Raw genomic sequence first — 18,836 nt, 5'->3', positions numbered from 1 at the left:
AATGTGCAAGACACCGAGAGTCTTTCTTTTGAACCGGTTCTCAGGAAGTAACCGGTCGAGCCGGTTCGCAAATCGAACTGAATCGAACTTTAGTTTTGGGCATAGGTTCCGGGTTGATGACGCAGGACGCACAGCCGAAATAGCACGTCGGACTCGTAAAGACCCGGACGAAGTTTGTCGATGATTGCCGAGGCGAGGATTGCCGACGATTCTGACGGATGAGTTGCTGACACTGCGTGTGAATCACCGAGGATTTGAACGAGCCTGATACGCGAAGTTTTTTGTTTTATTAGTTTCTTGATATGTTTCTTTTATTAGAAAGCTTTAGTTTTGATACGATTTATTTTGCATGCAAATCATTGTAGTTGTTTAAGGAAGACCAATGAGTTTAACACACAAGTTTATTTATTATTACACAAATCCGCAATTGTGCATCTTTTAGGAAACTTATTCAAGTTGTAGGCTTGTCAAAACTGGTCAATTATATCTGGCATTTACTATTTATTTATTATTTATGATCCGCGATTTAAACTGTGACCACAAACATTACTAACTTGTGAATGCAAGGCAATAAATCAGCTTCACAAAAACAACTTTTTATTTAAATGTTTTAATGTGTTGACACAAACAACTTTATTTGAATGTTTCATTGATACAATAAATGCGTAGTAATGTAATGTCTTGATGACGTCAGGAACCGGTTTTTGAACCGGTTCAATGAACCGAACTGTCCGAAAAGAGCCGGTTCGCGAAAATGAATCGGACTTTGCATTACTATCCGTCATTGATCCTCGACTATTAGTTTTCTTCCTTTTTCGATTCACAATTTTCCACCATTCATTCCCTACACTCCCGCCACACGATTCATCTTCCATTTCCGGATCACTATCTGAGCTACCGTCATTTCCTGCCATCAGTGCTCCAGTCACAGTCCAGTGCTGCCACCACCCAAACAGCCACCCCCTCCTCCCAAACTGTGATTTAAACTGCTCTTAAATACTCCTCCGCGTGCTTCAGTCTCCCAATCACCCGGCGCTCCTCTTAACAACGCACAGCTGTGCTCGATTTGCTGATTACAGCCCTCGCGATGCTACCGGATGTCCGATGTTTCCTCTTCCAGGTCTGGGTGGAAACATCCGGGCGGAACCAAACTTTCCCAACTTTTGGTTCCGCCCAAAAAGATCGTCACCTTGTGACATCTACATTAGATTAATTAGGATATTTAAGTCACTTTTATAATGCCTTAGAAAAACAATTACTGGTGTGCATCTTAAGATCAAAATATTGACACTGACATATGTTTAAGATATATTACGGTTTTACCACGGGTCTGTTGAATCCTTTATTCTGATTGATTGATAAGTGTTTCACTGGTGTTGATTATTTTTTCTGTAAAACACACACCTGAGCTGTCAAATGTCTTAAAATAAGAACCAAAGCAATGCTTGTGGTAACTATTGTGTTTTTCATGATGTTAATTGTTACCCCTTTAAGGACCCTGGGTGCCCTGGGTCCAATTCAGGGGTTGTGTGTAAGAGTTGTGTTTGTGTTCTTTGTTTAAGTCTTTTATTATAAAGTTCTGTGTTTCATCTTCATGCTTTTTATTTTGAAGTGTTCATTGTGATTGTTGTATCTTGTTTACCTTTCCCTGATGTGTCAGGTTCTGATTGGTTCCTTGTCCCTATAAAGCCCTTGTGTTTCCCATTGTCCTTTGTCTAGCTTTGTTAAATGTACTTGTATTCGCTGGAGGTTTTGTTATCATGCCATGCCATGCCATGCCATGCTTTATGTTTGTTCTTGTAACTTTGTTTTGTTAATTAAACTGCATTTGGGTCTACACTCGTCGCCTCTCAGTGGATATCGCGTTACACAGGCTGCGTCCGAAAACTCTTAATTGTTGCCTTCTGTGGCAGCATTCCAAGGCAGGGAGGCATCAATCAAGGCATGTCTGAATCCAATGTTAGGTTTGCTTCCTGACTCCTGACTCCATGTGCATGCATGGGGAATGTGATCGGTCGAGCCTGGGCGAGGTTGAAAAAATAAAATGGCCGTCAAGAAAGGGGCTGGAGAACAAATTTAGTGTAAATAAATGAATATTTTCACTTTTTACACCTTTTTAATTGCATTTCTAGTGAGAAATTAGTATTGTAGTTTTCAAATATGTGACACTCTCTATTTATATTTCAAACAAGCTGCCTTTGAAGTGTGTCCGAAAGCTTTTCTCATAGCTGCCTTCATGCCTCCGAAGTCATTGCCTCATGAGGCAGTGAGGCAACATGTCAGCTTCCTAAGTTTTCGGACGCAGCCACTGTGTCCTTCGAATGCCATATTTAAAGGCCAATGATATCACCAGGATGCGATGAAGGTTGTCCCAATTTGAAGGCTCCTTCACATGCAGCCTTGGCACTGCGCATACACACAATGCGGGAACAACATAGGGGGTGCATCCCATTTCAAATTGGATCCTTCCAAAGACACGGACTTTGTAGGCGAGTCTGGGTCTTTAAAGGCTTCAGGCTCTGAAGTCCAGGATGTGAACTGAAATGAGATGATCTGGAGAGAGTTGCGTCACTTGCTGTTCTCACCCTCTACGCCTGTCAGTGAGACACAACAGCTAAGACCTAGACTTTAATAAATAAATATGGAACAAGATATTTTTTTTGTATTGTAGAAAATATGATGTATGATGCGTTGATGCAATTAAACTACCTAATAAAATTTACCAACCATAGAAATATACAAAAGCAAAACACGACATGCACAATATTGCAGCAATAATATTAATTCACATCACTAAAACATCATTTATAGTTAAACATGACCTTATATTTTCTAAATATACACTTTTATTAACAACAGTTCTGAATGTTTATTTTAAAATACCCAGACATTACACGTGTGCATTGAATCTTGGGATAGCTGAGGCTGTGAAGGATCCATCTATGGTTTCAGGGGAAACGAAGGCCGCATTTGTAGGCTGCATGTGAAGGAGCCTTCGAGGACACAGCTTTCATTGTGGCCTGGGAAGTCATTGGCCCTGTCCCAAATGTCACACTCTGGACTTGTGGACCTCCTTAGAGTTCACAATTTCATGACATCATGTAGTGCAGACCTTAGGTAGTCTACACTTGACGCAAGTCCAAGAGGGTGCATCGGAGTCGTATTTTGGGACAGACTCGAGCGTCACGCCGGAAATAGGAAGAGAAGTTGCCCATCAGTGTGAACTCCTCTCTTCCATCGTCTGATTGGTCTGATTTCTCTTTTTCTCAAGGAATTCTGGGTTGGTAAGTGCCCGAAGCCTGCTGCAGTGCAAAGACCGCATCAAGGGTTAAAAGGAGGCGCTGATGAGCACACTTCGGGGTGTAAAATGACAGATGGGACAGCCTATGCCTCGTAGACTAAGCAAGCACGCGCAATTTAAACCTGTGAGATTGAAAGTCCACATGAAGTGTGCCATTTGGGACAGGGCCATTGGCCTTCAAACACGGCTTCGAGGACACGCATCTAGTGGTATAAGCCACTGAAAACCGAAAGTGCCACTAAATAAAGTGCGGTGTGCCAGTGGCTTCTGTGCATTATTTTGAGCCGTTACAGGCATGCAATGAATCTTAGAGGATCCATTCATTCAGAAATAAGGACGCATTCTGAGGCTTCATTTTAAGAAGCCTTCGAATTGGGACAACCTTACCAGCCTTCAGTCGTGCTGCTGTGACGCAAACGGTTTCAGAATATGTCCCAATTGAAGGTTGCAACCTTTGAATTGGGACACAACTATAGGCTGCAATACCAACACTTGCGGTTTTGAGGGCACGTGCACGCACGGCACTGGAAGTAAGTGCACAAGACTATCCCATGGCTTAAAACAAGCAAAGTGCAGTGCTCTTAATCCACACTAAACCCACACTGTCTCCACTTTGGAGCGGTATTCAAGGCTAAGGCTGTGTCTCAATCTTGTTCAGTAGTCTGGGCACTGATCAGGGAATTGGCCATTTTAAGGGTTGTCTCAACCGCAACATTTGTTCTCTAAAAATTTCCACAATGCAATGCAAAAACCAGTGAGCACTGGCTGCGTTCAAATACCCACACTTGTGTCGAGAGCACGTACAGTTATTGCGCAAGACTGTCCCATGTCTTAAAACTGGCAAAGTGCAGAGCCCTTAGCCCATACTATCTCGAATACTGCTTTGAAGCGGTATTCAAGGCTAAGTGTATCCCATCATGCATCATTTCAGGAGGTAAATTGTCAGACTTTTGCCCAAACCTCACAAGATCTCGCAGAAATGTTTAATTGTAAGTTAATATAATGGATAATACATTTTATGTTGGTTGTAAGGCAAGGCAAGTTTATTTGTATAGCACGTTTCATACACAGAGGTAATTTAAAGTGCTTTACATAGAAATAGAAATGATATTTGAACACAGCCTTCATCTAATTTTGGACCTACTGTCAGTGTACATGATTTCAGAGGCATTATTAGTCATCCAGAACAGTAGATGGCGGTAATGCGCTTTTAAGAAGACGAGCAGCCCGCCAATAATAATAAGGAGAAGACGAAGAACAGAACGGAGAATATAAAGAAATAACTAGCTTCGGTTGGGTAGTAAGGAAAGAGATAAACAATTTGGAGTTGAAAGATCATGTAATAGCTCCTTCTGTGGCTATACCAGCAATTCCCCCTTGGCTGTTTCAAATGCCTTCAATAGATTTACAAATTCACAAAATATTGGAAAATTTGGAGATGAGCTTACCAACTGATCTGGTAGTTCAACAGTATATTACACAAGAGTACTATGCTGTACTACAGGTATTCACTGATGGCTCTAAGGATCCAGAGTCTGAAAGAACGGCAGCAGCAGTATATATTCCTGCTTTTAAGACAAACATTGCAAAAAGACTATCAGATCAAGTGTCAGTTTTTACTACCGAACTTTTAGCTATTATAATAGCTCTACAGTGGATTGAAGAAGTCCAACCAGAAAGAACTGTGATATGTAGTGACTCAATGGCTGCTCTTACTAGTCTAAAAAGTGGAAAATCAGAATCAAGGCAAGATTTAATATTTGAAATATTACAAAGTCTGTTTAGAATCAGGCAGTTAAGGATGGAGGTACATTTCCTTTGGGTGCCTGCTCATGTGGGTGTGGATGGTAATGAAATAGTAGATTTGCTAGCAAAGAAAGCTTTAGATCATACACAAATAGATATTAAGGTAGCTTTGAGTAAAACAGAATTCAAGAGCGTGATTTCGTTTGAAGTAAATAAGAAATGGCAAAAGATGTGGAATAATGAAACTAAAGGAAGACATCTCTTTCAGATACAGGAGAAGGTTGGAAATGGGAGGAAGTGGAATGGAAATAGAAAGAAGGATGTCATTATCTCAAGACTAAGAATTGGACATACAGCATTAAACTATAGTCTATTTAAAATAGGTAAACATGAATCGGGAGAATGTGACAAATGTGGAGAATTAGAAACAGTAATTCATATTATTAATGAGTGTTCTGCATATGAAAGGGAGAGATTTCAGTTAATACAAGAATTACGATGTATGGGAGTTGAAAATATTTCATTAAAAGTAGTGTTAGGAAAAGAGGGTAGGCAATCAAGAATTCAAGAAGTATTATTTAAATATTTGAAAAACATAGGAATAATAAACAGAATTTAGGTTTTAAATAATTTTTTTTTTTTTTTTTTGTATTTCTTTCTTCCAAATCTATGCCCACTCCACACTCCAGATCAGTAGGTGGCGGTAATGCACCTTTTCGTTGGTTTGCCAAACCGCCATAAAACACCGGAAGAAGAAGAAGAACAGAACGGAAAGGCCATTTTAAAGTGAAAGTAAAAGGGGTTGGGGATTTTACACATTTGCGCGGTCATTTCAGTCGGATTATCGATAAATCTGTGTTATTTGATTAAAGATGTCATCTGGAGGAGATTTCTGTATTTGTACTAGTGAGTATATTTACACGATGAATGAATCTGACGAGTCTGTGCGTAAATCACGTAACTGTTACACGCCTCGCAATCTGACGCTGTGGTTTTATATCTTGTAGGTGTGTTGTGCTTTATGATTCTGAAGACGATATTAGTAGATGCTGCAGGTAAGAAAACAAATACACGCGCACGCACACATACACACATATTTCCATATTTTGTGGGGATTTTCCATAGACGTAACGTTAATGGTTTTTATTCTTGTACTGTGTATTTTATTCCCTTCCCCAAATCCCAACAATCACAGAAAACTTTCTCCTACTTCAGATTTTCAAGAAACATCATTCTCAGGGTTTCCTGCAGAAAATTAGTTAGTTCAGGTGGTAGGGTTGGGTGGCTGTGCGGGGCTAGGGGGCGTGCAATCAAAGGGGCGGGGCGTGAAAAGTAAAATATGTAAGGGATAATCCACGGCTAGCCATGCATTAAAGGGTTTTAATGCACGACGTAGAGGCGAAGAACCACCCGACGCGTAGCGGAGGGTGGTTGCCTCTGCGAAGTGCATTAAAACCCTTTAATGCATGGCTAGCCGTGGATTATCCCGCTTATACCTTGGTTATTTGCCAAGTTAAAGCTGTAATTAATGTTTACAGTGTAATGTTTTAACAGACGGGTAAAAATGACGGTCATTTTCTTAAGTTAAGGCTCGCACTCCGTCCGCTTAAAATAAAGTAGTGCCATTGTATTGCTTTTATTTTAATGAATTATCACATTTATTTAAATTCATTATTAAAAGAGCGAGACAGAGAGAACTGAAAGGACCCGAGGGAGAGAGAGAGAGAGAGAGAGAGAGAGAGAGAGAGAGAGAGAGAGAGAGAGAGAGAGAGAGAGAGAGAGAGAGAGAGAGAGAGAGAGAGAGAGAGAGAGATGCGTGAGCGAGTTACCTGTGGCTGTCTATCCCCTCGTTGCTTAAGCCAGGGAATTTTCCCGGGGCTTGTGCCCCGAATGTATTTTGAAAAGGTGATTGACAAATATGAAACCGGACAATGGCCTATGTAAACCTTTTAAATCATGTTGTATTTTTTCATTGTGCTTTGGCTTTACTGCATACAGTCTGTCAGAAATAGACATAGGGCTAGGTCTTAAAAAAATCTAGCCTATAGAATACGTTTCTTTGCTGTCGGTAGCCTATGGGCTACTCCGTTTCTGCTAGACCCCGAAGCCATTTGTTTTGAGAATAATGGCTGGCTGATGAAGTTATTGGCTGGCTAGCCGGCTCAGCCGAAACCTAAATGGCTGCTGCAGCCGCAAAACTTTTCATAGCTGCAAATGGCTGAAGCTGCCACATGTCTACAGATGTCTACGTTATACTGATTAACAGTGTTGGGAAAATTACTTACAAAGTGTAATACATTATATATTACAAATTACTGTAATTTGAAAGTAATTAGTCACATTACAATATTACTGTCTCTGAACTGTAATGAGTTACGTTACTTTTGAGTTACTTTAATCAAAATAACAGAAGTATGACTAGGCATTATAAAATGTTAAAATGTAGTTTATTGCTGCATAAATCTAGAAGTTATGTGTTTGCCCTCGAGCTTTGAATAGGCACAGTGAAGACTTATGGCAAAATACAATAACAATCACTGTCAGAATTATAAACATAGACAAATGATCTGGTAAAAGTCTGGTAAATTATGGTACACAATCACATAACCAAAAACAATAGAGCTTGAGCCCACTATAATGCTACCTATAGACTAATAACATGGCAAAACACGCAACCTCTTTTCATTTCTATTCTTTAATTCACTTTTAATTCAGAGCCACAGCACAAACCTGGCATGCACTGGGTTGAATGAATGAATGAATATAGGTTCCCATACAAAGGTTGGTAAAAACTTTTAACATTGATGTTTAAAAGTCTACACTAATTTTACGTTGTAGTTTTGGTTGCTGTTTGTAATAAAACTGTAGATAAATAGCCTAGCAATCTATTATGTATATGGACTGTAACCATAGCAACGTTAGCTTACCTTGTCATTGCTGGTGTGATATGGATTTTACTGGCAAGCTTTATAAAAGTCTCTTTACTTCTGGGGTTCAAGCAGCATGGGAGACCGATAGAAAGAACTTTCTGTTGCTTTTACTTAGTGCTCTCATTCGCAGAATTATGCGTGTGCGACGCTACCGGACCTGATTGCGACCACTTTAGTCAATGTTATACAGCCACGGACTTCCCCGAAACGCTCTTATAAGAAACGCGTCTATATTTGACTTCACCGATTCCAAATTGCAGTTCCAATACAAAATTAAAGTAAAAATGAACATGCTGCATACAGCACCCTGAAACAGACATACAAACGTTATTTTACCCGCAGCTTTTTCCTGTGTGGATGCTGGTCGCGCGCATTGGTCAAAATTAAAAATAACACGGTCTATTTTTGAAATGCATTGTTGTGACGCGCACGTTACTAATGCATCGCTTCTTATGTACAGAAAACGAGCAATTTTAATTTCCCAATCCGAAGACTGCAGCCTCCGGAGGTCGCATTTTACGCTGCCTACGTCATCAACACTGTCTTATTTCAAAATATCAACAATTATAAAGTTTATTCTTATTATAAGTTAATCGTAAATTGTTGTAATATGCGTATGGCTTGCGAATGTAATGCTCAGTTAACTTAAATAAACCAGGCTTGATGACGTATGCAGCCTGCATATGCGACCTCCACAGGTTGCAACCCGGTGTATTGTAGCAACGAGCGAGCACAAGACTGCTGTTATGAAACCAATCGGAAAATAGATCTCGTGTATTGTTTATATATTTCGTGTGTGTATGTCTTTATTTGATAGAATTATTATTTGATTGCAAATAATTCTAGCCGGCTCAGCCAAACTTTATCAGCTGGCGGCTCAATTTGGCTTAGGAAATTATTGGCTGATGGCGGCTGAACTTCTAAATGGCGCAAATGGCGGCGCCTGGCGGCGGCTTCGGGGTCTAGTTTCTGCCACTCTTTTGAATATGCAACAGGTAGGGGAGGAGCTAACGAAAGCACTATTTAACTACCGGAATGGAACCACTGATCTACAAAACGGTAACTTGAAAAAGGTATCTTTAATATTTAAATCAGATAATTTAACGCATTATTACATTAAACGTAATAATATAAAACATAATACCATGAAACAAAATAATATTTATAAAAACATCCTCAAATTAGCCCCTGTAATCTTTTCTTACACTGACCTCATTATTTATTCAATTACAACAGCCAATGGCAGGTCTCCAGCAGCAATACGTTTATATTTAGTTTTAGACGTTCTGTATGGTGCATAAATAAGATGGTTATACAGTAGGTAAACAGTATTGTAGGTTTATTCATCACTTGAACGTTATTCCTTCGGCGCAGCAGTTTAATAATCTAATTTTGGTGGTTATGTGACATCATCAGCTCATTCAGGTCATCATGTCTGAGTAAAACTCACGTGCAAAAATCTACTTGAGAGAAAAGTTCTTATGAAATAATACTCCTGTGACCCGCCGCGATTAGGTGAGTACACTTTTATATGCTACAGATCACGTTAATATTCTTATTATACACTTTATACACTCTTTGAGTGATCCCTGTATTTAATATGGTCTGGGCTAAGCCCCGAATGTCCTTCAATGCTGGATACGCCTCTGCTTAAGCATATAGCTAACTCAATGATTCTTTAATTGATTTATTAAAATAATTTATGAATGACAGGCAACACTGACAGTGACAAGGCAATCTTTATTTGAACTAATCATGTCATTTATTTATTTATGTAAAGTGTGAAATAAAACCGGCGCACTTTAAAGAGAGACGCACTTACGTCTCTCTCTCTCTCTCGCTCGCTCGCTCTCTCTCTCTCGCTCTCTCTGCAAGTGTAACTGTGTTACTATGGTTACCAATGTTTATAGTAGCGCATTAATTTCTAACTGTAATCAAACTGACTGGAACTACCTGTGCATTAAACGGTTTTGATGCACACCTTCCAGCCAATCAGAATCAAGTATTTAAAGAGACCATGGTATAATTGTATTTAATACACTCAAATAAAACTTAATTTTGAAGAAACTCTGACAGCAAATGAACACATACTAGAATATTAATGAATTAAATGTTTTTACCTTTAACAGGAATAGCTGCATGATGAAGTGAAACTAAAGGGTTAATAAACACAAACTGAAGCAGATGTTGAACGTCTGGTGCACGATGATAGATAGCGAAGATTGTAAAAACTGATTATTTCCCACTATTAACTACATTATCTTAAAGGAGTGTAACTACTGTAGCATGTAAATAATGAACATAAATAAAGTGAGCAAGAGCGCTTAACAATTATACCTAATCAACAGGCACGTGAAACCATAGCAGGTTGCTCAAACAACAAAATCACCAGCTAACTTACTTTAAATTTACAAGAACTATAGACTAATACAATAACAGGCTTAAATAAACCCAAAACATAAGTCCACTTACAGTTCTCACGGACACGTGTTTTATCAACTGGCTATCCTCCAGACAGTGACAGATCACGGCTCTCATTTCGGCCGTGTGGCACGTGTGCACGCTCGCAGTGTGAAGCACGTCCGCGCTATTCTCCGAGATGCACTTCACGGCCTTTTGTGCAGCAAATATTTTTTTGGACGACCTCATTAAGGCGTTGGGTTTCCCATCTTACGCGGTGTTACAGCCACTGCCATAACATAAAGAGGGATAACACGAAGGCTCAGTTCAATTAGGGGAATAAAATAATATCAAAAAATATCAAAAATAATTCAATGTAGGAGAAAATTAGTCAGGAACCAAAAAGGGGAAAAACACACGAGCAAAATCCGTGTCTGGATGGCCGCTTAACCTCCGCCACCGGAATGTGAAAACTGGAATCATTATATTGCACTTTTGATGGCCCACAGGTGTACAGAATCTGCTTAAACACAAACAAATACTTTTCTGTCCCCTAGAGGGCAGACAAATACATGCATCCATGTCACATTTAGCAGGCGGGCCGCCTGAACTGCAAACTGCTGCAGGAAACCCTGATTCTGTTTGATTTATAAGCTTGTTTCCTTATGGGGACCTGAAAACTTTTGTGTGTTTATACAGTAAATCTTTGTTGTCAGTGATAGTTTACACATATTTTGTGATTACTGTCCACGAGTGCAAATCTCAACACTGAACTTCAGATTTTGATTTTGCAAGTTTTGACATCGGGACTATGCGTATAAATATTAGTGCACAAGTACAACCTAATCCTAAATTCTCAAATGAAAATGTACATGCTCTGAAGTTTTGAAACTGATTTGCCTTCATAGATGATTACCAGGTACACACACAAACGCATGAAAGAAAAGTAACGCATAAATCTCTCTCTCACACACACGCACATGAACACACAGTCGTGTGTGTGTGTGTGTGTGTGTGTGTGTGTGTGTGTGTGGGTTTGCAAATTTGGTTTACGGGGACATGAATAGTGTATAATGACATGTTAACTATGCTATTACCATGGTTTATGGGGACACAGGAAGTGTCCTCATAAACTGAAACACTAAAAAACATACTAAATGGTAGTTTTTCATAGATTAAAGACTGGCAACAGGTTTTTGTGACATTGGCGTTAGGGATTGGGGTAGGTTAGGGGAATAGAATATAACAGTTTGGACGGTATAAAATGCATTGCGCCTATGGATAATAAACCATGTATGCCTGTATACACACACACACACACACACACACACACACACACACACACACACACACACACACACACACACACACACACATTCTGGTTTCCATGTTTTGTGGGGACATTCCATAGACGTAATGCATTTTATACCATACAAACTGTATATTCTATTCCCCTTACCTGCCCCATTCCCTAACCCCAACCATCACATAAACCCTTCTCCTACTTCACATTTTGAAGAAACATCATTCTGTTTGATTTATAAGCTTGTTTCCTCATGGGGACATCAAAATGTCTGGTTGATCAAACTGGTTTTTCTTCATCAAAATGTCTGGTTGTTGAGATTATGATTGCACTTATCGATATTTCATCAAGGGGTTAGGGATCTAGTAGCTGATTACCATACTTTTTAAAATAACTTTCTCTGTCTGTGTTGCTTAATCCGCTCGCGTAGCTTGACACGCTGCCGATTCTCAACATACTGCTGTTGCCAAAATGAACGTGCAAACATTGCTACATCATCGTGTACAAACAGTAAAAGGGTCTATACTACATTTTACAACAGTTCTTTCTGGTTCTCAAATCTGATTGGCTGTTAGGGGTGTCACAATTAATCGATTGTGTAGTGCATTGCGAAGTGGGCATGGGATTCTGCATTGATGCAGTAAAAGCCCATAATCGATTATAGCCTACTGACGTTTCGCTATTCGTCGCATACAGGTATGTTGGTGGTAGAGAAAATGGCGGAGGGTGGTGAGACACAATCAAGAGTAATAAAAAACGCACATAGTATTTTAAAAGCCAATGTCTGTGCTCATTCGGCTTTATGAACATGCTGGTAAGCATGAACTGGACAAGAAACATGCTGTATCAGGGCTCAATGCAAAAAAAAAAAAATTATACTGGCCTGTTCGGGCCAGTGGTTCAGGTTTTCACTTGCCCTGCCAAAATTTTCACTGGCCCCACCAAAAAATATTTTTGTGTCACATATTAAAAATAATATTTCAAAAGTCAAATATAATTGTACACATTGTATTCATCATTAGCCTGTCAGGGCTATGGTCTCAGATATTTCAACAATAAAAAAAACTGCACAAAAGATAATTCATAAAAGAAATCTTGTTGCAAGAACGTTAACTAACCCATATTACTAAAACAGTGTTATTTCATTTTATACAGTGTTGTTTTTGTTTCTGCCAGCACGCTAATAAAGTGGATTGCTTTAATCTCAGTTAGCATCTCTTTCCAAAGAACCTCAAAGAAAGTGTCTGTCAATCTAGAATTATAAATATTTACAAAATGTTATAATGGGTCAAAATCATTGTGTGATGGAAACAAACAGAAGTATGGAAAATATATACTGCACATATTTCCTTGCAGTTCTATCCATTTTAACAAATAGTGGAGCATTAAGCTGACTTCTTTAACGCCAGTGGATTTTTTTTTTAAGTTGCCAGCCAGCGCCCGCATTTTTTATGATTTTCACAAAAGTTTAATGCTGATCCCTCTGCTTTCAAACAAAATAAAGTTTCATTCCGTCTTCAGTTTTATTCATCACCTCTCAAATATGGGTGGGTTTTAAGGATGCTTGTTAGAGGTCAGATTATATCAGTGAATGCTCCAGTGTTTTATAAGTTGGGTAAGCGCGTCACCTATTGGATAATAGCGGAAATATAGATTGCCTTAAACTCATCATTGGTGGGGAAAGAGTTAACTATTAGTAAAGACGTTAAACCAAATATTTCTTACCTCCGACATGCAATATCTGTGTGGTACTGAGATCCCACATAAACTCTGTTTTTATTGTTTTAAGCAAGTCAATACACCGTTTGAATGACACAATGGCTGTTCATTCTTGAGGACGTGATATGCTGTGTTGATATGTCTCTCGATGCGCTGGAAATTCTCCTCATTCATAAGTCTCGCCATTAAGTTCAGTTGACCAGATGAAGCGTTATCAGACTTTTCTCATGGGCCTCGACGTTTTGTTTGCGGTAGTTGCTGGTCCTAAAGATAAAGGATCCCGACTTGTCTACTATACCTGGAAATTGACGGAAAACGGGTCGAAACATAGCATCCTTTCTTTCGTCGTGTTTTATCTAAGTAAATGTATGCTTCTCAAGTCGTGGTGTAATGGCAGCTATCAGATAAAGATGTAGTGCTTGTGACAGACAATTTGTCGAATATGATCGTTGCAGCTCAAGTCAGAAAATTCTCGCATGTCAAATGCTTCGCCCATACGGTAAATCTCGTGTGCCTGCGGGCGCTTAAAGGGTCCACGCTCTTCAGGCTTCTGGGCAGGGAAAGATGAATATCATTATTCTTCCACTGTAGCACCACAGCAAGCGACTCCCTCAAAGTCAAACAGCAATGTTTGGGACTAAACAATCGTAAGCTGATTACTGATGGTGCAACAAGGTAGAACAGTGCATCTGACATGCTCCATAGATTCTTGGAACAACAAACAGCAATCTGTGCCACTATGCTGTCTCCAGAAGTCAGAAAAGGAGAGTCGGACCTGACGCAGATGTGACAAATGCAGAGGATGCTGTGAATGCATTAAAGCCAATGAAGGATGCGACCACACTGCTGTCTGAAGAGAGCAATCCAACAGTGTCTCTCATTGCTCCTCTAAATGCACAACTCATCCAGAAAATGTCAGACACCATTAGAGACTCACTCTTGATCCGTGAGGTCAAAAATGCAATTAAAAGAGATCTTCTGAAGAGGTACAACAGTGAGGCAGAGAAGAAGGTCCTTCATACAGCCTCTGCTCTGGATCCCCGGTTTAAGGGAATGCCTTTTATACAGAGCAGTAAAGACTGGATATATACAGAGGAGTGATTGAGGAGGCTGCATCTCATCCCTGGAGGCAATCGATTCCATCATGTTGCTTCATGTAAAATGTATAAAATAAGGAGTGTACTCCTAGGAGGACAGAAGTGTGTGATGTTCCTGAGAGAACAGGAACCCTGTGGGGGACAGCCCCTCTGCTCCCAAACGAAAGGTCTCATCGCTGCTTGTGAGTTTGCTGGGACAGTCTTTCACTGACACTGAAGGTACAGTTGAACCCAAGACCCACTATGCCAGGGCTGAAGAGGAAATGGAGACATACTTTAAAGCTAAATATCTGCCTCTCATCACATCTCATCACATTCACTCTCCTTTCTCGGGTGTCAAAGCGGTACTTGTGTATCCCAGGCACAAGTGTATCTGTAGAGCTTCTTATCTCCACTTCAGGAGATGGTGTCACGGCTAAAAGAAGCACACTTAAACACGCAGATCAATTACTGTTCTTACAGAAAAAAATACAAATTCCTAAATGCTAAGCACTGCTTCAAGTTTACGGAATATTATGTGCAGAATTTTTTGTTTTTGTTTATTTTAGTTTATAATTTAATTTAATGTTGATACATTTGTCAACATTTAAATATTTTATGAAAGAGTACACTGCACTGTACTGTTTATAAGTACTTAAAAACACTAATTGAGAGTTTTATGCTTTTAGTCCTAATGTTTTTAGTTCTAAATGCTCCTGTTGTCTGCTGTTTAAAGAACAGATTTGTCTTGTTTGCCAATATGTAGTATAATTAAATTTGCCAAGGAAATATACTTCTTGGAGCAGAAAATTAAATAAAAAGAGTTTATATACTGTATCTGACTTCTTGCATTCATTAATATAAATGTAGCAATGTACAGTAATTTTAAAAACAGGATAATAATAATATAATAATAAGGATGCAACACATTGTGAGAGAGAATCGAATCGTTAACATAATAAACGAATCGAATCGAGAAACCGGTGAAAATACGATATCTTTAACTGTTTTTTTCTGAAAGTTAACTTTGCTGACTCCGTTAACTTCAAACAGGTGTAGTTCTGTCAGGTTTTGTCAGATTCCAACAAATCAAACATTGTTCAAAATATAAATAACTCACTTTTGCCAATTTGCTCATCAATTTGTCACAAATGATGCAGCAGCAAACAGAAATGGAGACAGAAAAGGGTCTTCTGAAAGGAAAATTCATATACAAAACAATGGCTGGTGGTTCTGATGTAAATGTAGACAGGCTTGTGTAAGAAATAAAGGGAACCTGTGGTTTTTCTGTTTCTTTTCTCAATGCGTTTAATAGAGAAACAAGTTCTCTACTTGTAAGAAGTATATGAGTTTCAATCTCTTTCATACTCTCTGTTGTTTTCAGGTGACTCATTCAATCTTGAGGTTTCTCCTGGTCCGATTGTGGGTCAGCTGGGATCTGCAGTCACTCTGCCCTGCTGGACCTCTCCTCCATTAAACACAGAAGCTCTGGAAATTCGCTGGTATCTGCCCGAACGATTCAAAGTTCCTGTTCTCCTCTATCGTGATGGAAAGGTTCAGGAGACCCAGGAGGAACGGTACAGGAACCGAAGCTCTCTGACCCAGCGGTCTGTTCAGTCTAATGGACTAAAGGATGGAGACGTCTCGCTGAGGTTGGAGGATCTCAGGATTGGTGATGCAGGTGTATTTCACTGTTATGTGAGTGGAGATAAATCATACGACAGTCAAGCTGTAACGCTCAACATCATGGGTGAGTTATGAGTTCAGTGTGTAAATCTGAATGAATAAAGTTGACATCTTTCTAACTAGAAACCGATTACAATCAGTTTTCTTTACAGTCAGTATTAAATTTATTGATCATGCTATTTTTGCTAATTGTTTTTTTCTTAGATGTTATGTCTTCTGCTCCTCTCGAGGATAAAAGCTTAATATTTAACCATGTTCTTTCAGCCAACTTAGACACCTTTGTTCCCATTAAAGCACAGTAATGTCTCATTTGTACAGTCGTCCCCTTGGTATAGTGATGATTGGTGTTCACAGAAGGCAGCATGTCTAGGGTGGTCCTTATTTTTCAACTTTTAAAAGTTCATGCTCTTAAGCTCTTACCCCACCAATATGTTTGAATAAATAAATAAGGCACATTTTTTCAATATGAATTAATATTTAGAGGTTGCTCAAGACCTTTGAAGTTAAACACTATGTGACAGCGTGAGGGGTTTTAGGATCTTTTAGCTTGTGTCAGTTCCAAGAAAACATCACTTCAACGGTCTCTTCAATATGCAGGTGTGTTTAATAATTAACAAAAGGGTTTACAACTTAAATCTCTTCAGCTATAAAGTAACTTAGTCTTCTTTAATTCACAAAGGTACATGTCCTTCTCCAAGCCAAACACACACTCAACAGTTTCCCACACCCCCTATTAGGGACTGCTGCTGGTCTCATTAGCTGCAGCTGTACTCTCAGGCAGTCTGGGATTTGTAGTCTTTAACAGACGGCCATCTTGCTTCAGCCATCTGAGGGCAATGTATCTGCCCTCTAGAACACGCCCTCTCATGATGTCACATACCCCCCTCCACTGCTCTGAGGCTCTTGGTTGGCAGGCCACTGTGAAGAGGGCATCCTTGCGAGAGAGGGCATCAGCATTTCCATGGCATCGTCCAGGCCTGTGGACAACAGAGAAGTTAAAGGCTTGCAGACTTAAAAACCACTTAGTTATTCTGCCATTGCTCTCCTTATTCCGGGCCATCCATTGTGGTGGTGCATGGTCTGTCATTAATACAAATTTCCTCCCCAATAGATAGTACTTGAGTGCCTCTAGTGCCCATTTAATAGCTAAGCACTCTTTCTCAATTGTGGCATAATTTCTCTCATGCTTTGCCAGTTTCCTACTGATGTAGAGCACAGGATGTTCCTCGCCTTCATGGGTTTGAGAAAAGACTGCTCCTAGACCCACCTCAGAGGCATCAGTCTGCACCAGAAATTCTTTTGTGAAGTCTGGGGATTTCAAAATCGGTCTGGAGCACAACATCCTCTTTAACTGCGAGAAAGACTCCTCTGCCTCTTTGCTCCACTTTACCATTCTGGAGTGTCTGTTAGTGGTTAGCTCTGTAATGGGTGCAACCAGACTTGAAAAGTTAGGCACAAATCTCCTATAATAATTAGCTAGGCCAAGGAAGGACTTTACCTGTCTTTTGGTTTGTGACCTAGGCCAGTTATGAATGGCTCCAACTTTGGCTTCTTGAGGTTGTACTACACCCCTGCCTATTGTATAGCCCAGATACTCAGTTTCACCATAGGCAATTTTACATATTTTGGGGTTTGCGGTCAAGCCCGCCTCTCTGAGGGAATCCAGTACCTTCTGCACCATTCCAAGATGGCTTTCCCAGTCTGAGCTGTGGATTACCACATCATCTAAATAAGCAGCCGCATACTGCTGGTGGGGTTGAAGGACACGGTTCATGAGCCTTTGAAAAGTGGCTGGAGCCCCATGAAGACCGAAGGGTAAATGAGTATAATGGTATAGTCCGTCTGGTGTTGCAAAATCAGTCTTCTCTTTGGAATCTGAAGACAAGGGAACTTGCCAGTAGCCTTTTGTTAGATCTAGTGTTGAAATGAAGCGGGCTTTCCCTAGTCTGTCAATCAATTCATCAATGTGGGGCATAGGGTATGTATCAAACTTTGAGATCTCATTTAACTTCCTAAAGTCGTTGCAGAACCTTATTGTGCCATCGGGCTTGGGGACCATCACTATAGGGCTCGGCCATGCACTCTGTGACTCCTCAATGACCCCTAACCTAAGCATTTCCCTCACCTCTTCCTTAATGGCTTCTCGTCTGGCCTCTGGGATTCTGTAAGGCCGCTGCTGCACGATTTTTCCCGGGACAGTATGGATCTCATGCTGGATCATTTGAGTATGGCCTGGAACTGGGGAAAATACATCTTTGTTGGGGCTGTGCACTGGTTGGAGACCGTGAGTTCAGCATTTCTGCACTGGCTTGGTATCTTTCAACTTCTTCTATCAATTCTTGAGGTGAACTTGGGTTATTCAGACAAACAAATCGTTTAGCTTCAATGGGTAGGGCTCTTAAAAATCTGTCCATCACCAAAGAATCGACCACTTCTGTTGCTGAGTGCCTACCAGGCTCTTACCATTTCTTAGCCAAACGCATTAATTCGTGCATCTGTGTACACGGTGGCTGTTCTTTCTTGAAGCACCATGCATGGTACCTCTGGGCCCTCCCAAATTCTGTAAGACCACTGCGACTTAACATTTCTTTCTTTAAGGAGTCATAATTATTGGCCCAAGTTGGGTCTAAATCTAGGAAGGCCTTCTGTGATTCTCCAGACAAAAACGGTGCCAA

The 18,836-nt window shown here is 40.0% G+C and overlaps 1 protein-coding gene across 4 annotated transcripts in view; it reads left to right on the top strand.

Annotated features, from left to right (window-relative positions):
- Positions 1-18,836, top strand: part of LOC135743993 (butyrophilin subfamily 1 member A1-like) — an 88,485-nt gene that overhangs the window by 59,735 nt on the left and 9,914 nt on the right. For 2 of the 4 annotated variants that reach the window (XM_065261915.1, XM_065261913.1), the window contains exons 1-3: positions 5,802-5,953; positions 6,055-6,102; positions 15,860-16,225. The exons of the other annotated variants lie outside the window; for them this stretch is intronic. In XM_065261915.1, coding sequence (XP_065117987.1) covers positions 5,920-5,953; positions 6,055-6,102; positions 15,860-16,225 — 448 coding nt within the window. In that variant the 5' untranslated portion in view covers positions 5,802-5,919. Of the gene's footprint in view, positions 1-5,801; positions 5,954-6,054; positions 6,103-15,859; positions 16,226-18,836 lie in introns of those variants that run through there. 4 annotated transcript variants of the gene reach the window in all.

This window comes from Paramisgurnus dabryanus, chromosome 2, assembly GCF_030506205.2.
Source record: "Paramisgurnus dabryanus chromosome 2, PD_genome_1.1, whole genome shotgun sequence".
NCBI classification, from domain to species: domain Eukaryota; kingdom Metazoa; phylum Chordata; class Actinopteri; order Cypriniformes; family Cobitidae; genus Paramisgurnus; species Paramisgurnus dabryanus.
The sequence above is the reverse complement of the archived record's forward strand: the minus strand, read 5'-3'. Positions and strand labels throughout refer to the sequence as shown.